The sequence below is a fragment of the Oncorhynchus mykiss genome, chromosome 3, assembly GCF_013265735.2.
Source record: "Oncorhynchus mykiss isolate Arlee chromosome 3, USDA_OmykA_1.1, whole genome shotgun sequence".
In the NCBI taxonomy this organism is placed as follows: Eukaryota; Metazoa; Chordata; class Actinopteri; order Salmoniformes; family Salmonidae; genus Oncorhynchus; species Oncorhynchus mykiss.
The window spans coordinates 12,722,689-12,746,281 of record NC_048567.1 but is presented as its reverse complement, the minus strand read 5'-3'; the positions used below and the strand labels follow the sequence as shown (position 1 = coordinate 12,746,281).

Sequence of the window (23,593 nt, the reverse complement as noted above, 5' to 3'; positions counted from 1 at the left end):
AGGTCCCTAATTGTTAGCCAGAAATGATTTGATATTGAGATAAAAATGACTGCATTGGATCTTTAACCTGTATTTAAATAATGTATACTATCTCCATTATGTACCAAATATCACATTTTAGGATTCTGTTTTAAGTATCTTCTTGATATTCAACACCTCTAGTCTTTGATCATTGTATATATTGTTGGTAGGCAGTGCACTGGATCAAGAAACCGAAGGGTTAATTTCATCTAGGTCCATTTTAGGCTTTATTGAGTTAATTCAATTGTTTAAGCCTCCATTGATCACTCTGACACACCATAGCCAATAGGAAGCAGAATGAATCATCAATGGGATAGGCTATTGTCTGAATGGTAGATGGTACAGATAAAGACCTAAAGAGGAAGTCTCTACAAAGCTATTGGTTGTTATTTTTCACTCACCAACGTGACCTCCAATAACCTCTTAGAGTGGAAATGCCCTGAGGGCATTGTAATGTATGTACACAGCTATATCATGAAGCTAGTTTCTGTTCTGTGTCACTGAGTGGGGGGCCGGGCCTTGTCTTCAGAGGGGACAATCAGAGTGGTATAGGAATATAAAAGGAGTAAGGACATGGTCTGGTCAACACTACAGGTACTTCCATTAGACAGAGCCATCCTTCCCCATGGACTATACACATTTCACAGCAGCCATTGTGTTTCTAACATCAGGTATGCCTATTGCTACAAATAACAAGCAGAACATAATGGGTTTTGAAGTGTGTTATTCAAATAGGTATAGCTATAGCTGTAATAAATAAAAGTAATAAATTAAAAAGTAATAAATAAAAAATAAAAAATATTTAAACGTATTGTTTTTCTTTTCATGTATTGCTACGTCTTATGTGTATATTAATACATTTCCTTCCTCCTCCCTCTGTCCCGTCCAGGTCTGTGTGTAGGTCAGAATGTGTTACCACCAGGACCATTGACTGGAGCCATAGGAGGGAGAGTGAAGTTCACCACAACCCTCCGTCCACCAGCCAAACATTTTGTCTCTGGACCTTCAACAGGGTCAACATCATCACCTCTACTACGGTCAACATTACTAATGCTGACCACAAAGACCGGATCAGTCTGGACAGAACCACTGGCTCTCTGGAGTTGTGGAATCTGGGCCTGAGGGACCAAGGGGAATACAGAGTCAGCATCATACCAGACAGGGCTCTGGAGTTACAAGGAGCTACCACTCTGGATGTCTATGGTGGGCCACAGTTACAGTGCCTTGCGAAAGTATTCGGCCCCCTTGAACTTTGCGACCTTTTGCCACATTTCAGGCTTCAAACATAAAGATATAAAACTGTATTTTTTTGTGAAGAATCAACAACAAGTGGGACACAATCATGAAGTGGAACGACATTTATTGGATATTTCAAACTTTTTTAACAAATCAAAAACTGAAAAATTGGGCGTGCAAAATTATTCAGCCCCTTTACTTTCAGTGCAGCAAACTCTCTCCAGAAGTTCAGTGAGGATCTCTGAATGATCCAATGTTGACCTAAATGACTAATGATGATAAATACAATCCACCTGTGTGTAATCAAGTCTCCGTATAAATGCACCTGCACTGTGATAGTCTCAGAGGTCCGTTAAAATCGCAGAGAGCATCATGAAGAACAAGGAACACACCAGGCAGGTCCGAGATACTGTTGTGAAGAAGTTTAAAGCCGGATTTGGATACAAAAAGATTTCCCAAGCTTTAAACATCCCAAGGAGCACTGTGCAAGCGATAATATTGAAATGGAAGGAGTATCAGACCACTGCAAATCTACCAAGACCTGGCCGTCCCTCTAAACTTTCAGCTCATACAAGGAGAAGACTGATCAGAGATGCAGCCAAGAGGCCCATGATCACTCTGGATGAACTGCAGAGATCTACAGCTGAGGTGGGAGACTCTGTCCATAGGACAACAATCAGTCGTATATTGCACAAATCTGGCCTTTATGGAAGAGTGGCAAGAAGAAAGCCATTTCTTAAAGATATCCATAAAAAGTGTTGTTTAAAGTTTGCCACAAGCCACCTGGAGACACACCAAACATGTGGAAGAAGGTGCTCTTGTCAGATGAAACCAAAATTTAACTTTTTGGCAACAATGCAAGATGTTATGTTTGGCGTAAAAGCAACACAGCTCATCACCCTGAACACACCATCCCCACTGTCAAACATGGTGGTGGCAGCATCATGGTTTGGGCCTGCTTTTCTTCAGCAGGGACAGGGAAGATGGTTAAAATTGATGGGAAGATGGATGGAGCCAAATACAGGACCATTCTGGAAGAACACCTGATGGAGTCTGCAAAAGACCTGGGATTGGGATGGAGATTTGTCCTCCAACAAGACAATGATCCAAAACATGAAGCAAAATCTACAATGGAACGGTTCAAAAATAAACATATCCAGGTGTTAGAATGGCCAAGTCAAAGTCCAGACCTGAATCCAATCGAGAATCTGTGGAAAGAACTGAAAACTGCTGTTCACAAATGCTCTCCATCCAACCTCACTGAGCTCGAGCTGTTTTGCAAGGAGGAATGGGAAAAAATGTCAGTCTCTCGATGTGCAAAACTGATAGAGACATACCCCAAGCGACTTACAGCTGTAATCGCAGCAAAAGGTGGCGCTACAAAGTATTAACTTAAGGGGGCTGAATAATTTTGTACGCCCAATTTTCCAGTTTTTGATTTGTTAAAAAAGTTTGAAATATCCAATAAATGTCGTTCCACTTCATGATTGTGTCCCACTTGTTGTTGATTCATCACAAAAAAATACAGTTTTATATCTTTATGTTTGAAGCCTGAAATGTGGCAAAAGGTCCAAAGTTCAAGGGGGCCGAATACTTTCGCAAGGCACTGTATATTCTTGGCAGTCACATCACCATATCTTAGACTCACCAAGGCATTTTTTTCAGCAATGAATATGAAAGTTGTATACATTAAGACAGATTATTCAAATGTACTGTACCTCTTACTCTCCCCATACTGTTAACTTCTTTACAGTGTTGCTATCTGCTGCCTCCATCACCAGTACCCCAGCCACCCTGATAGCTGGCATAAGCTCCACCAACCTGACTTGTGAGGCTGCTGGCAACATCAGCTCCATACAGTGGATCAAAGATGGCCTCCCTCTGTCTCCCAGCAACAATATCACCTTCTCTTCAGACAACAGGACAGTCTATCTCAGTCCTGTTCAGGACATTGACAATGGAGAATATGAGTGTTTAGTCAGCAACCCTGTCAGCAACCGGACAGCATCCCACAACCTGACCGTCAACTGTGAGTACTGCTTACTAGATCCTAATTCCAGGAGTGATTGTGATTGGCAACCTTGTGTCAATTACCAAGTCACTGGATGTTGCCGTTGAAAAAAACGAAACAAAGTCTTGACTTTGCTTTTCAATAGTGCATAGACCCACGGAATAAGTATTTTGTGGATTTAGCATTGATCATTATTTTATTTGACCATGTTGCAGTTGGACCCCAGAAAATTTCCATATATGGACCATCAGCAGCATCAACAGGATACAGGCTAACTCTGAGCTGTTCGGCTGACTCTATCGCTCCTGCTACATTCACCTGGATATTCAACAGGACAGAGACAGGTGTTAACAACACTCTATACGCCAAAGAGAGGATGGAGGCGCTACACATTGGGAACTACACCTGCACTGCCACCAATAACATCACCGGACTGAAAGACTCTGTGGTCTACAAGCTGAGAGGTTAGTTACAGCTCGATGTTGCAGTTAGGATTCATGAAAAAATGAAGTGTATCCAAGATTAAGATCATAAGTCATATACATTAACAAAATACATTTATTGTGAAAAGGAACACAGCTAGAACTTTGTGACTTGTCATTGTACCTTTACTTTGTATTCTATAATCTGAGCCTGGATAATAAGTTACAAACCTGATATTTCAGTCACTCTAATTTGTGTAAACACAAAGTGTTTATTCGTTCCTTACACTCCTCTGGAATTTCATTGGAATTGCTGGATAAGGTTTATCCCTGAGATCACTGCACTGACCTGACACAGCTTCATACCAGAGCAGGTGATATGACTTGTTCCCCTCTACAGGCTCCTCTGCTGCCCCCATTTGGTCGTTTGCTTTGATGGTGACCAGTAGTGGGACTGCTGAAACTGTAGATGTCTGAAAGGAGAGACAGGGACAAGAAGAGGCTGGTGAAGGGTGAGGATGAATGTGATGTATGCTGTCATAAATATGATGAGTATGTTTTAATGTTTCAATATGTATTTGTTAATTATAAGATAAGTTTTACATTTATGCAATTGAATACAGAATTGTATGATATTATGTAAAATGATTTCATGAATTTATTGATAATGAAAAACAATTCTACAATAATAGCATATTTGTTGTTGTTGATATAATAATGGCCATGATTTTGTGTTGGTTACTCTGTGTAAAACATGTTTTGTTGTAAATATTTCTGTAGATTTGTCAACCCCAGAGCCTTCTTGCTGATGAAGGACAATCTTGATATGGACTCTTCTGGGCTAGAGGATGTTGTATAGAATCAAACCCGTCTTAGTTTTAATATGTAGCGATGTACTTTAGCCTGTCAAACTGTAATATTATCTGGGCTTTATTAAAATACTATGTTATATATATATATATATATATATATATCAATTAATCAAAGTAATCCATGGTACATGTCATGAAATATTCATGCAAAATTATAAATGCAACATGCAACATGTTGGTCTCATGTTACATGAGCTGAAATAAAACATCCCAGGAATTTACCATATGCACGAAAAGCTTATTTCTCCAAAGAAATTGCGCATATTTGTTTACATCCCTGTTAGTGAGCATTTCTCGGTTGCCAAGATAATCCATCCACCTGGCAGCTGTGGCTTATCAAGAAGCTGATTAAACAGCATGATTATTACAAATCAAATCAAACTTTATTTGTCACATGCGCCAAATACAACATGTACAACAGGTACAAATACAACCTTTTCTTGAAATGATTACTTACAAGCCCTTAAGACTTCTTATGACTTAGATCCCGATAACGGGACCGATATGACAACAGTCAGTGAAAGTGCAGGGCGCCAAATTCAAAACAACAGAAATCTCATAATTAAAATTCCTCAAACATAGAAGTATTTTACACCCTTTTAAAGATAAACTTGTTGTTAATCCCACCACAGTGTGGCGGGCTTTACGACGAAAGCACACCAAACGATTATGTTAGGTCTGCACCTAGTCACAGAAAAACACAGCATTTTTCCAGCCAAAGAGAGGAGTCACAAAAAGCATAAATAGAGATAAAATTAATCACTAACCTTTGATGATCTTCATCAGATGACACTCATAGGACTTCATGTTACACAATACATATATGTTTTGTTCGATAAAGTTCATTATTATATCCAAAAATCTCAGTTTACATTGACGAGTTACGTTCAGTAATGTTTTGCTTCCAAAACATCCGATGATTTTGCAGAGCCACATCAATTTACAAAAATACTCATTAAACATTGATAAAAGATAAAACTGTTATGTATGGAACTTAAGATAAACTTCTCCTTAAGAACTTCTCTAGGATAGGGGGCAGCATTTGGAATTTTGAATGAAAAGCATGGCCAATTTCAACTGCCTGCTACTCATCCCCAGAAGATAAGATATGCATATTATTAGTAGATTTGGATAGAAAATATTCTGAAGTTTCTAAAACTGTTTGAATGATGTCTGTGTATAACAGAACTTATGTAACAGGCGAAACCCAGATAATAGCATTGTTTGCTTTTGCCGAAAAGCCTCTGACATGTTGGCTGGATTCACAACACGTGTAGCTTTAATTTGGTATCCTACATGTGTGATTTCATGAAAGTTGGATTTTTATAGGAATTTATTATAATTTGGCGCTCTGCATTTTCTCTGGCTTTTGGCCAAGTATATCCCAGGGAGGTTTTAATGCAACTGCTGTGTCAGATTTAAAATAAGCTTTACCGAAAAAGAACACCATGCAATAATCTGAGTACAGCACTCAGACAACAAAACAAGCCATACAGATAGCCGCCATGTTGTGGAGTCAACAAAGCCAGAAGTAGCATTATAAATATTCACTTACCTTTGATGATCGTCATCAGAATGCACTCCCGGGAAGCCCAGTTCCACAATAAATGTTTGATTTGTTCGATAAAGTCCATCATTTATGTCCACATACCTCCTTTTTGTTTGCGCGTTTAGTATACAATCCAAACTCGCAACGCGCGGGCAAGTCCAGGCGAAATTTCAGACGAAAAGCCATATTACAGTTCGCAGAAACATGTCAAACGAAGTATAGAATCAATCTTTAGGATGTTTTTATCATAAATCTTCAATAATGTTCCAACCGGAGAATTCCTTTGTAGAAATGCAATGGAACGCAAGCTAACTCTCACGTGAGCGCGCGTGATCAGCTCATGGCACTCTGCCAGACCTCTGACTCATTCCGCTCCCATTTCCCCCTCCTTCACAGTAGAAGCATCAAACAAGGTTCTAAATATTGTTGACATCTAGTGGAAGCCTTGGGAAGTGCAATATGACCCCATAGACACTGTATATTCGATAGGCAATGACTTGAAAAACTACAAACCTCAGATTTCCCACTTCCTGGTTGGATTTCTTCTCAGGTTTTTGCCTGCCATATGAGTTCTGTTATACTCACAGACATAATTCAAACAGTTTTAGAAACTTCGGAGTGTTTCTATCCAAATCTACTAATAATATGCATATATTAGCAACTGGGCCTGAGAAGCAGGCAGTTTACTCTGGGCACCTTAAATAAACTAAAGTAAAAAAATATGTAAAAAGTAACACAATAAAATAACAATAACGAGGTTCTATACAGGGGGTACCGGTACCGAGTCAATGTGTGGGGATACAGGTTAGTCGAGATAATTTATACATGTAGGTAGGGGTAAAGTGACTATGCATAGATAATAAACAGTGAGTAGTGTAGGTGAAAATTCATGACCATGGTTGATTTGGGAGAAGGTCATGTGGTCTGATGAGACAAAAATAGAGCTTTTTGGTCTAAACTCCACTCACCGTGTTTGGAGGAAGAAGAAGGATGAGTACAACCACTAGAACACCATCCCAACTGTGAAGCATGGAGGTGGAAACACACAGCCAGGGCAACTAAGGAGCTGCTCCATAAGAAGCATCTCAAGTTCCTGGAGTGGCCTAGCCAGTCTCCAGACCTGAACCCAATAGAAAATCTTTGGAGGGAGCTGAAAGTTCGTATTGCCCAGCGACAGCCCCGAAACCTGAAGGATCTGGAGAAAGTCTGTATGGAGGAGTGGGCCAAAATCCCTGCTGCAGTGTGTGCAAACCTGGTCAAGAACTACAGGAAACGTGTGGTCTCTGTAATTGCAAACAAAGGTTTCTGTACCAAATATTAAGTTCTGCTTTTCTGATGCATCAAATACTTTTGTCATGCAATAAAATGCAAATTAATTACTGAAAATTGTACACTGTGATTTTCTGCATTTTTGTTTTAGATTCCGTCTCACAATGTTGAGGTGTACCTATGATAAAAATTACAGACCTCTACATGCTTTGTAAGTGGGAAAACCTGCAAAATCGGCAGTGTATCAAATACTTGTTCTCCCCACTGTATGTACAATACAAAATCCATTTGAATGTGTATGTATAGTGCATTTGTTATCATAAGTGTGTATGCATGTGTCTGTGCCTATGTTTGTGTTACTTCACAGTCCCAGAGTTTTCATAAGGTGTATTTTTACCTGCTTTTTAAATCTGAATCTACTGCTTGCATCAGTTACCCAAGTGGAATAGACTTCCATGTAGTTATGGCTCTATGTAGTACTGTGCGCCTCCCATAGTCTGTTCTGTACTTGGGGACTGTGAAGAGACTTCTGGTGGCATGTCTTGTGGGGTATGCATGGGTGTCTAAGCTGTGTGCTAGTATTTTAAACAGACAGCTCTTACAAAAACAAGTAATGATGAAGTCAATCTCTTTTCCACTTTGAGCCATGAGAGTTTGACATGCATGTAATTAATGATAGCTCTCCATATACTTTTAAGGGCCAGCTGTGCTGCCCTGTTCTGAGCCAACTGCAATTATCCCAAGTCCCTCTTTGTGGCACCTGACCACGCGACTGAACAGTAGTCCAGGTGCGACAAAACCAGGGTCTGTAGGACCTGCCTTTTTGATAGTGTCGTTAAGAAGGCAGAGTCACGCTTTATTATGGACAGACTTCTCCCCATCTTAGCTACTGTTGTATCAATATGTTTTGACCATGACAGTTTCTAATCCAGGGTTACGCCAAACATGCTCAATTTCCACATTCAATACGAGATGTAGTTGAGGTTGAGGGTTTAGTGAATGACTTGTCCCAAATTCAATGCTTTTAGTTTTGGAAATATTTAGGACTAACTTATTCCTTGCTACCCATTCCGAAACTAACTGCAACACCTTGTTAAGTGTTGCAGTTATTTCAGTCACTGTAGTTGCTGACTTGTATAGTGTTAAGTTAACCGCATACATAGACACACTGGCCTTACTCAAAGCCAGTGGCATGTCGTTAGTAAAGATTGAAAAAAGCAAGATGCTTAAACAGCTACCCTGGGGAATTCCTGCTTCTGCCTGGATTATGTTTGAGAGGCTTCCATTAAAGAACACCCTCTGCCTTCTGTTAGTCAAGTAACTCTTTATCCACATTATAGCAGGGGGTGTAAAGCCATATTACATACGTTTTTCCAGCAGCAGACTATGATCAATAATGTCAAAAGCTGCACTGAAATATAACAAGACAGACCCCACAATCATTTTATCATCAATTTCTCTCAGCCAATCATAAGTCATTTGTGTAAGTGCTGTGCTTGTTGAGTGTCCTTCCCTATATGCGTGCTGAAAGTCTGTTGTCAATTTGTTTACTGTGAAATAGCAACGTATCTGGTCAAACACGATTTTTTCCAGAGGTTAACTAAGGGTTGGCAACAGACTGATTGGTCGGCTATTTCAGCCAGTAAAGGGGGTTTTAATATTCTTGGGTAGCGGAATGACTTTAGCTTCCCTCCAGGCCCGAGGGCATACACTGAGGGCAAATATTGAGGATTTGGCAAATAGGAGTGGCAGTATCGTCCCCTATGGTTCTCAGTAATTTTCCATCTAGATTGTCAGATCCTGGTGGTTTGTCATTGTTAATAGACAACAATAATTTTTTCACCTCTTCCACTCTGACTTTACAGAATTCAAAAGTACAATTCCTGTCCTTCATAATTTGGTCACATATACTTTTTAAATTCCTCATCAATCCAAGGGGATTTAAGTTTTTTTCAGTAATTTTCTTAATGGGCCCGTGCTTATTAGTAACTGGAATAAGCAATTTCATTAATGTGTCAAGTGCAGCGTCTGGTTGCTCCTCATTACACACCACAGACCAGCAAATATTCTTCACATCATCAACATATGAATCACTACAAACGTCTTGTATGACATCTTATGCACTATATTACGCCCAGCCTTTGGAACTTTGGTTTTCCTAGATATGGCTATTATATTGTGATCACTATATCCTATGGATTTGGATACTGCTTTTAAGCACATTTCTGTAGCATTAGTAAAGATGTGATTAATACATGTTGATGATTTCATTCCTGTGCTGTTTGTAACTACCCTGGTATTTTGACTGACAACCTGAACCAGGTTGCAGGCATTGTTTACTGTCACGGCTGATGAAAGGAGAGGACCAAGGTATAGTGTGATGAGCGTACATACTTCTTCATTATAAGATGTCACCAACAAAACAATAAACATCAAACGAAACCGTGAAGCCAACGTAGTGCTCACAGGCAACTAACTATACATGGAAAACTACCCACAAATACAGGTGGGAAAAAGGCTACCTAAGTATGGTTCTCAATCAGAGACAACAATGGACAGCTGCCTCTGATTGAGAACCACACCTGGCCAAACACACAAAAATACAAATCATAGAAAAAAGGGACATAGAATGCCCACCCAAATCACACCCTGACCAAACCAAAATAGAGACATATAAAGCTCTCTACGGTCAGGGCGTGACAGTACCCCCCCCCCCCCCCCCCCCTCGCCCAGGACGTAGACCCCGCTCCACCTCTGGTTTGGCCCACTTGGGAGGCGCCTCTAGGACGGGGACCCTCGCTGCCGACCCCAGACTGGGGACCCTCGTTGTTGGGGCCGGACTGGGCACCCTTGTAGCGGGCCCCGGACTGGCGATCCTTGTTGGGAGCTCCGGACTGAAGGGCGCCTTTGGAAGCTCCGGACTGGAGGGTGACGCTGGAGGCTCCGGACTGAAGGGCGCCTCTGGAAGCTCTAGACTGGAGGTTGACGCTGGAGGCTCCGGACTGGAGGGCGACGCCGGAGGGTCCGGATTGGAGGGTGTCGCTGGAGGGTCCGGACTGGAGGGCGACGCTGGCACCACCCGTTCTGGCTGGATGCCCACTTCCTCCCGGCAAATGCGGGATGCTGGCACCGAGCACACCAACCTGTGAATGCTCACCCGAGACACAGTGCGCATCACCACATAGCCTGGGGCCTGACCAGTCACATGCTCGCCACGGTAAGCACGGGGAGTGGGCTCAGGTCTCCAACCTGACTCAAAACATTTGGGGGGTTGACTCTCGGGCTTCCTTGCCAGCCGTGTTTCCTCATAACGCTGGTTCCCTTTTCCTGCTGCCTCTTCTCTCCTGCCTGCTTCCACCTGTTCCCATGGGAGGTGATCCTCTCCAGCCAGGATCTCCTCCCATGTGTAGGATCCCTTGCCTTCCAGGATGTCCTCCCATGTCCAGTCCTCTCTTCCACGCTGCTTGGTCCTTTGGTGGTGGGTAGTTCTGTCATGGCTGATGAAAGGAGAGGACCAAGGTGCAGCGTGGTGAGCGTACATACTTCTTCATTATAAGATGTTGCCAAAAAAACTATAAACATGAAACGAAACCGTGAAGCCAATGTAATGCTCACAAGTATGGTTCTCAATCAGAGACAACGATAGACAGCTGCCTCTGATTGAGAACCACACCCGGCCAAACACACAGAAATACAAATCATAGAAAAAGGGACATAGAATGCCCACCCAAATCACACCCTGACCAAACCAAAATAGAGACATATAAAGCTCTCTACGGTCAGGGAGTGACATTTACAGTTTGGATTTCTTTCTTGAGTGGGTAGCTTGATGAGAGCCAGTCAATATTTAAATTACCCAGAAAATATACTTCCCTGTTGATATCACATATATTATCAAGCATTTCACACATATTATTCAGAAACTGACTGTTAGCACTTGGTGGTCTATAGCAGCTTCCCACAATAATGGGCTTTAGGTGAGGCAGATGAATGTAGCATTATTACTAAAATCAGTATTTAACATTAGATTTACATGAATGTGGTTCTTTATATAGACCGCAACACCAGCCCCGTTGGCATTTTAGTATTTTTGGTAAATGTTATAACTGTGTATTGCTACCACTGTATCATCAAAGGTAGTAAGAATATGAACATAATCTGTTACAAGCAAGTTATTGACTTCATGGACCTTCTTTCTCACGCTGCAAATGTTAATATGGGTTATTTTTAGCACTTTTCTGGGTTGCTTGATTGTTTTTAATGCTTTACCAGGAGCCTATCAGAAGTAGACTTGATAGTGCAGGGTGAGCTGCACAAAGTGGTCTTCCTACTAGGGCACATGGCCTCAGTGCTAATAGTGTAACTCTGGTTCATAGGCTCATGATTACTGCATCTAATGGCTAATTAACAAAGGTATTCAGGGCAATCAGGGGGACATACATTAAGTTACTTAGATTGTGTCCCTAGGATAACGTACATTTGATGCAGCATTATGATGACTCATTATCACAATGGTAGGGATTAACTGAGCTGGTCTTGGGTCATTGATAAGTCATTGTTTCAATGCAGCCTTGAAATGCGAGGACAGAGTCCAGGAGCCAAGATGATTTGGATGGACTCCTGTAGAGCATCTTCTGTTTCCAGATGGTGTCAACGTTATCTATAAAAGTGACTCCAGCAACAATAATAATTTAGCCAGATGTGTAATGCCAGCAGCCTGCGGTATCTATCACACCCGTGGCCCAACGATTGGTCGTTTTTTGGAGTCTTTTAATGCTAAAATCAGTTTTTTTAAATACATTTTCAGATGTTCTGAGCTAGCCCTCCTGATGTCATTTGACCCCACATGGACTACGTCAGTCTCAGCTCCCAGCATCTGTCGTAAAACAGTCGGAAACAGCCTTGTGATGTCCTCTACTCGTGCTTCTGGCCATACATGTCTCAAGTTGAGGGAGCCTGCAATTGGTATATTGCCTGCAGTGATGGCCACCAGAATTGTTGCCAGAGAATCTAATGTGCATTTCTCTACCGTAAGCTGCTTTAGAGAATTTTTGAGAACTTGGCAGTATGTCCAACAGGCCTCACAACCGCAAACCACGTGTTACCATGCCAGCCCAGGACGAAACTGCCAGAAACTGTTTTAGGGAAGCTCATCTGCATGCTCGTTGTCCTCAAAAGGGTTTGACCTGACTGCAGTTTGGCATTGTAACCGGCTTCAGTGGGCATATTCTCAACTTAGATGACCACTGGCACGCTGGAGAAGTGTGCTCTCCCAAATGAATCCCGGTTTAACTGTTCTGAGCAGATGGCAAACAGCGTGTATGGCGTCGTGTGGGCGAGCGGTTTGCTGATGTCAACATTGTGAACAGAGTGCCCCATGGTGGCAGTGGGGTAATGGTATGGGCATAAATAAGTTACAGACAACAAACACAATTGCATTTTATCGATCGTAATTTGAATGCATAGAGAGATCGTGACGAGATCCTGAGGCCTATTGTCGTGTCATTCCCCCACCGCCATCCTCTCATATTTCAGCATGATAATGCACGCCCCATGTCGCAAGGATCTGTACACAATCCCAGACATGTCACCCATTGTGCATGTTTGGGATGCTCTGGATTGATGTGTATGACAACGTGTTCCTGTTCCCGTCCTGTTCCCGTCAATATCCAGCAAATTCGTCATTGAAGAGGAGTGGGAAAACATTCCACAGTAAACAGCCTGATCCACTCTTTGCAAAGGAGATGTGGGCGCTGCATGCGGCAAACGGTGGTCACACCAGATACTGACTGGTTTTCTGATCTACATTTTTTTAAGGTTTCTGTGACCAACAGATGCATATCTTTATTCCCAATCACGTTAAATCCATAGATTAGGGCCTAATGAATTTATTTCAATTGACTGAATTCCTTATATGAACTATAACTCAGTAAAATCTTTGTTTGTTGCATGTTGCGTTAATAATTTTGTTTAGTTGTATTTATAATAAAGGGAAATGTTACCAAAAACATAATATTGTCTAACAAATGTGAGTAATTGCCTAATTTAGGGTGTGGCTGTCCAGGTAAAGACTGAATAAAGTTATAAGATCCACAACTTGCTTGTAGTTCAAGTTCATGTTTGGGTTGACGACTAAACTAAAGCTTGTTTATTGGATTCATTAAAAGCTGTAGTTTTGGTCCTCATCCTTGTCTCTTTGAGTGTTTGTGTCCTAACTTCATTCCGGATCATGGTCCACAGCAAGGCCCAATCCTGAATGGGGGATCACATTAATGAATGACGATGTTAGGAAAAGGTGTGTGTTTATCTGCCATGCAGATCATTATCCAGTTTACCGAATTCCTGTCCTTCATGTACAATAAACCATAAATATCTGTATCACAATAACATTACAGGGCCATTACCTAAACAGATGCAAAGGTCACTGCAATGTGGCTTACAGTAAATGGGGAACTTCCTTGTCACCTGGCTGGCAGCTCTAAAAGATAGTAACCTCAGCCTATTCTATAGCATCATACTGTGAGTGTACTAGAAGCACTTTCTAAATCTGGAACAGAACAAAGTATTCCAACAACAATGGAAACTGCAGTAGCCATCTCTCTCACTCTGTTCATACTCACAGGTAAAGCAGATATCTTCTTTGTCTCTTTAAACCGCTTGTTGTTACCTAGGCCATGCTTTACAGATATTTGAGTTGTAAATTTACATTGTAGTTACAATGTAATTGCACGTAGCCCTAACTGCACAATAACTACACTCGTTGCTAATTTCACACAGCTACAGTTTCTTTTAATTAAAATTGAATTATTGTACTATAGATGACTGTGTACAGTAGAGTACAGTAATTACACTCTGATTACCTAAGTAGGGGAGAAAACTCTCTGTCAGAGAACATGCCTTATTCAGTTTATTGATTCATGTATTTGTCAGATACCACGTGAAATTAGTAAAATGTTGATTCCACATCCTATTCTCCTGTGTTTGAACTACAAATGTTGGCTACACCCCTTTTTGTGCAAGACAGTCTGTCTGTGTTGTGTGTACGTATAGCTAGCTATGTCTGACTATTAGTGCTGTGTGATTGTTACTGGGCCTGTTCTCTGAGTCAGTCATTTAGAATGGTCCTGAATGATGGAATGTTTTAGTGTACAGTGTGTACCACCATGTACAGCATGTTGTCTGAGCCCAGGCTCTCTGCCGTCCTGTATTCCCTCTCCAGGTCTCTGTGCTGGTCAGGGTCTGTTTCCACAAGGTTCTGTGAATGGAGCAGAAGGAGGGACAGCGATGTTCATCACAAATCTAATCCCACCAGCCCAGCCGTTCATAAAAATATCCTGGACTGTTGGTGGAGCCAACATTATAACCTCTCCTGGTGATGACTCTATAGGGCCTGGATACGGAGACAGGATCACTCTGAACAAAACTACTGGATCTCTGGAGCTCAGGAATCTGACCCTGGCTGACAGTGGAGAATACAGAGTGTCTATAACAACAGCTACAGCAGAAACAATCAATGGATCAACTGAACTGGTTGTGTATGGTAAGTCCAAGTGCCGTGTCAAAGAGAGTTAAAGCTCAAATCCTTAAATGAAAAAATAACAAAGTAGTCGTCCCACTTCAGTTTTGGTAAAAAGCTGAGTTATGGGCCTGGTGAAATTAAACAATTCTCCAATTCATAGACAGAGCTATGGATATCAACATGATAGTTTTAACCATCTTTTGAGGCTATACAGTGTTTGTTTACATTTTTATTATTTACAAACATTGGATATGACTGTTGAACTTAGATTAGGAGGCACATACGTCAATTCAACCTCTATTCCACGTCAATTCAACATAATTTCAGGTGGAAACAACATTAATTCAACCAGCGTGTGCCCAGTGGGAAGTCACATTCAATAATCAATGGGTATATGTCATCAATTTAGAAGTGGAAAAATACATGTGCCAATAAGGATTAAGAGTTTAGTAAACAATGGGGAAAGTTTGAAATGGATATCACTTGACCTTATCCTCATCATCATCATCAAAACCATACAAATCATCATCATCTTGGTGTCTTCGATATTCCTCAGTCTTTGACTATGTCCTCTTGTTTTACAGAGAATATATCTGATGCCAACATCACAGGACCATCAAACAATCTGTTTGCAGATTGGAGCTCCGCCAACTTAACCTGTGAGGCTGCTGGTAACATCACTACTATACAATGGACGAAGGAAGGTCAGCCTCTGTCTGCTGGTGGCAATATATTATTCTCAGAGGAAAACAGGAAAGTATCCATCAGTCCTGTGAAGAGACACGACAACGGTGAATATGTGTGTAAACTCACCAACCCTGCCAGCTCTGCTACTGCCTCCTATAGAATGATAGTGAACTGTGAGTAAAGGTCTATAACTAATCTAATAATCTATGGGTCGGATTCTCAGACACAAATTAAGCCTAGTCCTGAACTAACAAGCATGCTTCCAAGTATTTTAAATCCAGGACTAGGCTTAAAGCTGCAATATTTTAATTATTGGGCGACTCGACCAAATTCACATAGAAGTGTGAGTTATAGATCTGCCATTCATTGAAAGCAAGTCTAAAAAGCAATACACCTGTTCTATGTGCGCTATTTCTATGTTTCCACATCTTAAATTTAATTTTACTTTCGGCTTTGTACACCAGCTTAAAACAGATGAAAATACAATATTCTGGGTTATGGAAAATATGTATAAAAGTAATTTAGATGGTTCAATGATACTTGCTTGTTTTAGGCAAACTCCTTGAATTTTAGCAACCAGGAAATGGTGGACCGATTTCTGCATAGTGCACCTTTAATCTGTGTCTGGGAAACCTGCCCTATGAGATGTTACACTCATAATGCCCAGTTCTTAGAGCCCACTTTATTTCTGTTCAGGTCATGTGGTCAGGAAAAATTCCTGGCCCTCATCATACAGCTGCAGGATCTTAATTTAATTACCCTGTTGCTTTCCTGCATTTCCTGCACTTTCACATTTCGAGGTTTTAAAAAGCTTCTGAAGTTTGTAATTTTCATTTTGAAATTATGTAGCAACCCCTACAAAGATGTCCATTAATTATAAAACATTAATAATTCATAATTTTTCTGCTGTAACATACTGGCTCAAATTAAGACACGACATCTGTGCGTGTTGTATTTACGACTACAGTCTGAGGGTCTTCTGCTCTTGGGCTTACAGATGGACCAGAGTCCATGACCATCCTGGGCCGACATATCGCTGAGGTGGAGTCATTCACCCTTATTTACTGCTCTGTTCAGTCTGTACCGCCTGCTACGTTCACCTGGTTGTTCAATGGGCAGAAGACAGGTGTACATGAAGCTGGATACATCATAAGGAGCGTCAGCTACAACAACAGTGGGGACTACAGATGTGATGCTAGGAATGATCTCACTGAAAATGTTGTCTCTATGGGCCATAGTCTGTCAGTTAAAGGTACTGGTCTCTGATACATTCACCATTAGATGTAGACCATCAAAGCTAACTAATGGCAAAAACGATCAACATCCAATCAGCATCAGTTCTATAGGATGTGTTTTGTTTATTGATTACGTTCCTGTGTTGGTGCAATGCAGATAAAACCCCTCCACCCCTAAGCCCAGAGGGAGCAGCAGGTATAGCAGTCGCTGTGATGTTGGTAGTGGTTGCTGTAGCTCTTGGTCTCTATTTCGGCATAACTCATCATCGGTGAGTCTATGAAACCAATGTGATTGGTTACACCAATAAGTCATTTTTCTTCTGGTGTAACAAAAACTGGAAACCATTGATTTCAATAGAAAAAATGTCTTCCATCAATTGTGGGGAAATAACAATACATTTCACGAAGACAATTGAGGTTTTGTGCATAAATATTTTGCAGACCATTTTGGAAGTAATGGTATGTTGTTTAGGAACAAGAAAGGGAACAATGAAGAGAAAGGTAAGAGAAAAACATGATCATTTTAGTCTAGTACACTTTTTTCAATTACTGTATGGTAATTGTACAGTACATGCAAGTATTGAGATGAAAGTGGAGAGCCTTTCTGTGCTGCAGCTGATGACCACAGTTGTCCTTTATCATCTTTGATGTCCATCAGATACAGACGCACTGAGCAGATCATCCCAGACAGAGGATATGTCCATGTCCAGCACTGACAAAGGACGTGAGGGGCACGAACTGACTACCCAAATCCAGGACAGAACCCATGATCGCAAGCAACCACAACCAGGCACCAGCCATACTATAGCCACCAGCCATTCACCAGGAACTAAAGGTCAGAGAGAGGTTTGCGTATAGAGTGTAGCAAATATTTGCGAGCTGACAACAATCTGTCTCGTTATCAACTTCATCAGCTGCAATTTTGTTTTTCTCTCTCTCCACCCACCACACAGCTTCTACAGGTGTACACGATTATGAGTGCATAGCAATTAAGAAAACTGGAGCTCCAACACCACCTTCAAGAGTGAGTTTCCACCACAAAGTTAAATTAAACACTTATGATATTGTATACCTATGGTTCCCAACATGTCCTGTATGAGTTAGTTACAGCGATAGCAGCATTGTGACAGACTGTGGGTCTGTTAGTATACTGTAGTGACTGAGTCCTTTACTGTTCTCTGTCAGGGAAAGCTTCCTGCCAGACAAACCAACACTGACACTGTAAGTAGTACTGCACCTCTGGCACCTTGCTGGCACCTTACTGCATTGAAGCATTTTGTTATAGCTGTAATGAAAAGGAGCACTCTCCAATACACAATCTTTGATGTACCACATCATCCCTAAATAACCTTCCTAGGTATAGGTATAGATGATTTACACAAACGTACTCAGTGTGTCTCGTTCTGTCTTTACTAACCCGGGAAATCCAGGGCTCCACCATGTACTGTAAAAGTATAAATTGGTAAGTTAACTGTTTATTGGATCCTCGTTATGATATTACCTTTGATTATACTTGTTTTATAGCTTTATAGTTGCCTAGTTGTCTCAATCTCTCTCTCTCTCTCTCTCTCTCTCTCGCTCTCCCTGACTCAGAGAGCAGCTGATCTCAACTACATATCTTCAGTTGGCTCTGGACTTCACCCATCAGGTTTTACACCTTAATCAAGTAAACATGGACACAACAAACGACTGGATGACCAGCCAAGAAGACTAGACACTACTGTACTCCACCTCTGATGAGACACTGGTCTTTGTCTAATTGCTCAATGTAATATAGACCAGGTAACAGTACACTGAGACACAAGGACAAATTGTATCCCCTTAAATTACACACACCAGTTGAAGTCCTACTCATTTGAATTGACTTTCCCTGGTCAAACTGCCATCCCTCAGACCATAATGACCTGTGTTACATTAAATGCCATCAGGGGAGTTTTCATAGAAACTTCCTACACTGAACCACATTACACATGTAACAGATGTAACATCGGGTTTTTTCCTCTGAAAGGAGGAAGTTTGAGTGCTCCTGCTATGCTTGCTAGTGCACTATATAGGATGCAGAAGATTCACTGAAATTCCAATAAAATAATGGAATTAATGTTTTATTCGTCTCATGCACTGAACGATGCAACATGTATGGATTTTGTTAATGACTCTGGAATTGGGTGTAATACAAATAATCTTGACCCTCACACTTTATTTAGAATAATATTATACACCTATTATACACATCTCATGCATTGTGAGTGTTAAATGAGTAGAGTTGGAGTGGATGAAAATATCATAAACGAGTACATCAACAACTTTTTATTTATCATAGGTCTCTGATCACTATAGGGTCTTGTAAATATTTCTTATTTTGTCTCACAGGATTAACTGAATAATAAAGAAATTAATCCCAATGTGAAATGTCTTGGAACGTACAATCTCTGTGTTGCTTTTCATTCATATAGCTAGTTTTTTGAGTAGGAAGAGAGATGAAGGCAGCAAAAGTTCTCTTTGATATCGGCAGCACTGATCGGTCAAAAAATCTGTAGGGATGCAAAGAGAATCTAATTATTCCTAGTTTCTGTTTCTCTCTCTGTCTCTATTTCTGTCTGTCTCTCCAATAATCTCTGTTTCTCTATCTCTCACTCTCTCCCCCTTCTCTGCATCTCCAGTAGTTTTGACAGCCCAGGTCAGTGTTGACCAACAGATGATGGCGTACTTGGCTAATGATGTCACACTACTTAGTCAGTTGCTCCAGGACAATCTCACTCAGGTTATGTGGCGGTAAGAGCAAACAGATAGAAAAGAGGTTGGCATAGCTCACTTTAGCCCTACCTTTGGGAAACACATGATGATTTGAGCCTAAAAGGGAGAGTGGAGTTCTCTGGTGCTTCCACAGAAAATACTTGTACTTTTACTTTTGATACTTAGGCTGACATATTTGAATTACTGTTTAGCGGATGGCCAGCCACACTTTTTTCCACACCCCGGAAAAAAATAAATATCAGATGTGTTATTTTTCGGCCAATATATGGCGCTCTTCGTTTATAATGCATTGTTTGCTCTGCCTTGAGGCTTTCCCAAGTTGATGCCTAAGAGACCAAACAGCTTCAGATCACGCGCTCAGATCATGTTCAAACCTGGGATTGGACAGTGAAACACACACCTGCAGGCGACGTGCAGATTTTTAATTTCTCTCTCATGCCATCATGGCTGAAGCCAGTGCAAATTCCTGCTATTTATGTGTCCAGGTTAAACGTGGGACGTCCCTCATTATAAACAAACAGTGGGTTAAATTCATGGTTATTGCATCATGTTCAGATCTATTAGAATCGATTAATATATGTGAGGATTCTGTGTTATGCACTATAGCCCGTTACCATATATGTGATTGAATATTATCTGCTGTTGGCTTGTGTGGATGTATGTGTTATGCAACATAGCTGACTTGAGACAATGTTAACAGTTTCAGGGCCATGGGCCTTTCTCATGATGGAAAAATACAGAATAACATGAAGACAGGAACTGTGCAATGAGTTGGGGGGAGGCACATTCAGAACGTAGTGTTGCGAGAACAAACTGTCTTTTGTTAGATAACAGGAGCCAGGTGCCTGATAACTGCATATTCTACACAGCTACAACGAATAACCGCTGAGCGCTTAGGGGGCTGGGACTAGCTTCTGCGCCAACAATCAACGATAGGCTGGGTGAGTCTAAACCACGCCCAGTCTCTACTCTGACAGGCCGTATATTTATAATATCTTTGTCAAGAACAAGTCAGTTCTCTGGTTTGCCCTGCGAGGTGGGACAGAGAGCCCGTATATACGAAAATTGCATTTACCACTTATTGCTTAGCTAATAAAAAATACATAGTATACAATCGGTGACTCAATGTCATATTTATCCTGATACCAGATTCGAATTAATGCAACTCTAACATAGACGAAACAACAATGTAATGTAACCAATTGACTGGCCAGAGATCAGGGCATTCATCAGCAAAGACGCAGTGCTGATAGTATTTTGGACAACCAAATTGATGTGAAAATGATTGATGAAATAGAAGTGTCAGCTGTGTCAGTGTCATGAACTGATAAAACATTCATACATTATGTTTTTTTCAAGAATTTTCGAATATGATAGGATGTATAATATAATGCAATATTCTATGTGAATAATGTTCATTGATATGAATTTGTAACGGTCGTCGTATGAAGAAGGTGTGGACCAAAGCGCAGCGTGGTACGTGTTCATGATTTTGATTAAACTGAACACTAAACCACAAAACAACAACGTGAATTAATGAAAACGAAACAGTTCTGTCTGGTGCAGACACAAAAACAGAAAACAACTACCAACAAAAACCCTGTGGGGAAAAGCTACCTAAGTATGGTTCTCAATCAGAGACAACGATAGAAAGCTATCCCTGATTGAGAACCGGCTCTGGTGAGGGACGTGGACCCCACTCCACCTCTGGCTCGGCCCACTTAGGTAACGCCTCTAGAGCGGGGACCCTCACCGCCGACCCCGGACTGAAAGGCCCTCGTAGAGAGCCCCGGACTGGAGGGTGCCACTGGAACGGAGGGCGCCACTGGAACGAAGGGCGACACTGGAACAAAGGGCATCTCCGGACAGGAGGGCAGCTCCGGACAGGAGGGCAGCTCCGGACAGGAGGGCAGCTCTGGACAGGAGGGCAGCTCCTGACAGGAGGGCGAACCTGGAGGGAGGAGACGCAGAGATGGCCTGGTGCGTGGGGATGCCACAGGGCCCACCAGGCTGGGGAGACCTACAGGAGGCCTGGTGCGTGGAGGAGGCACCGGATGAACCGGGCTGTGGGGGAGCACTGGAGCCCTAGTGCGCTGCCTAGGCACCACTCCTCCAGACGAATGCCCACTTTGGCCTGGCCCCTCCAGAGTGCAGGCACAGGTCATACCGGTCTGTGGGGGAGCACTGGAGATCTGGTGCTTACCACTCCCACCTTTCCATTAGGCTCAATGCCCACTTTCGCCCGGCACGGGCAGAGCGCAGGCATAGATCGAACTGAACCCTTCCAGCGCCCTGGAGACACAGTACGCAGAGCCAGCGCAGGATACCCTGGGCAGAAACGGCGTACCGGAGACCAAACGCGCTGAGCTGGCACAATCCGCCCTGGCTGGATAACCACACATGTAATATGTTATTTTAATTCTGTGGATAATTATATAAATGCCTAGTAAGTGATGTAATAGGCATTGAGGTTAATAGGCACTGTGCCTGTGTTGACTTATGGAACATGAACTCAATCCCCATCAGAATTATTGACCTCTCATACTCACTTACAGTCAACAGTGAGGAAGACTCAGTGGAGGCAGGACAGGGTGGTACAGTATGTTCTGGATGGAGGAAGAGAGTGGAGGCAGGACAGAGTGGTACAGTATGTTCTGGATGGAGGAAAACTCAGTGGAGGAGCAGGACAGAGTGGTGCAGTATGTTCTGGATGGAAGAGGACTCAGTAGAGGCAGGACAGAGTGGTGCAGTATGTTCTGGATGGGGGATTGGGATTGGACAGTGAAACACACACCTGCAGGCGACGTGCAGATTTTTAATTTCTCTCTCATGCCATCATGGCTGAAGCCAGTGCAAATTCCTGCTATTTATGTGTCCAGGTTAAACGTGGGACGTCCCTCATTATAAACAAACAGTGGGTTAAATTCATGGTTATTGCATCATGTTCAGATCTATTAGAATCGATTAATAGATATGAGGATTCTGTGTTATGCACTATAGCCCGTTACCATATATGTGATTGAATATTATCTGCTGTTGGCTTGTGTGGATGTATGTGTTATGCAACATAGCTGACTTGAGACAATGTTAACAGTTTCAGGGCCATGGGCCTTTCTCATGATGGAAAAATACAGAATAACATGAAGACAGGAACTGTGCAATGAGTTGGGGGGAGGCACATTCAGAACGTAGTGTTGCGAGAACAAACTGTCTTTTGTTAGATAACAGGAGCCAGGTGCCTGATAACTGCATATTCTACACAGCTACAACGAATAACCGCTGAGCGCTTAGGGGGCTGGGACTAGCTTCTGCGCCAACAATCAACGATAGACTGGGTGAGTCTAAACCACGCCCAGTCTCTACTCTGACAGGCCGTATATTTATAATATCTTTGTCAAGAACAAGTCAGTTCTCTGGTTTGCCCTGCGAGGTGGGACAGAGAGCCCGTATATACGAAAATTGCATTTACCACTTATTGCTTAGCTAATAAAAAATACATAGTATACAATCGGTGACTCAATGTCATATTTATCCTGATACCAGATTCGAATTAATGCAACTCTAACATAGACGAAACAACAATGTAATGTAACCAATTGACTGGCCAGAGATCAGGGCATTCATCAGCAAAGACGCAGTGCTGATAGTATTTTGGACAACCAAATTGATGTGAAAATGATTGATGAAATAGAAGTGTCAGCTGTATGGTGAATTGCAATTCATAACTTACATTTTACCGGTACTACCAGTAGTAGTAGGCTAACGGATAACAACACGACAGAATGCGTTTGAAATGATACGCCGCCAAGAAAAGCTAGCATGTCCAGGAAAGTACATCGTCAGTGGCACACACACACACTTTGCGCAGATCAGCAGGGCTTTTCATGGAAGCCAGACGAGACAATCGAAGGATGATGCGGTGATCAAAGTTACTGGGCTGGAATTTAGTTACTCTTGCTCTATATAAATTGATGCTTCAAATTGTGCATGTTATAAACACATTTTATTTTTATTTTGA

General features: G+C 41.8%; 2 protein-coding genes across 2 annotated transcripts; both read left to right on the top strand.

The window, feature by feature from the left end:
* The first annotated feature begins 594 nt into the window (after positions 1-594).
* Positions 595-10,529, top strand: LOC118944453 (carcinoembryonic antigen-related cell adhesion molecule 1-like). The gene is made up of 5 exons (XM_036963875.1): positions 595-602; positions 1,034-1,224; positions 3,011-3,286; positions 3,520-3,732; positions 10,375-10,529. The coding sequence occupies exons 1-5, from the start codon at positions 595-597 to the stop codon at positions 10,527-10,529; spliced, it is 843 nt and encodes a 280-aa protein (XP_036819770.1).
* Positions 10,530-13,878: 3,349 nt separating this feature from the next.
* On the top strand, positions 13,879-19,218 carry LOC110505108 (carcinoembryonic antigen-related cell adhesion molecule 6). Its single transcript, XM_021584088.2, has 11 exons — positions 13,879-14,002; positions 14,600-14,920; positions 15,484-15,759; positions 16,584-16,838; positions 16,979-17,090; positions 17,294-17,322; positions 17,480-17,656; positions 17,775-17,845; positions 18,007-18,042; positions 18,252-18,283; positions 18,415-19,218. Coding segments are annotated over exons 1-11 (1,356 nt in total). The 5' UTR covers positions 13,879-13,956; the 3' UTR covers positions 18,416-19,218.
* The last annotated feature ends 4,375 nt before the right edge of the window (positions 19,219-23,593 follow it).

Coding starts and splice junctions, on each gene's coding strand:
- LOC110505108 (XM_021584088.2), top strand. CDS start 13,957: ATGGAAACTGCAGTAGCCATCTCTCTCACTCTGTTCATACTCACAG. Junction 14,003..14,599: donor CACTCTGTTCATACTCACAG/GTAAAGCAGATA, acceptor TTCCCTCTCCAG/GTCTCTGTGCTGGTCAGGGT. Junction 17,091..17,293: donor TTCGGCATAACTCATCATCG/GTGAGTCTATGA, acceptor TATGTTGTTTAG/GAACAAGAAAGGGAACAATG.
- LOC118944453 (XM_036963875.1), top strand. Junction 1,225..3,010: donor TACCACTCTGGATGTCTATG/GTGGGCCACAGT, acceptor ACTTCTTTACAG/TGTTGCTATCTGCTGCCTCC. Junction 3,287..3,519: donor CCACAACCTGACCGTCAACT/GTGAGTACTGCT, acceptor ATGGACCATCAG/CAGCATCAACAGGATACAGG.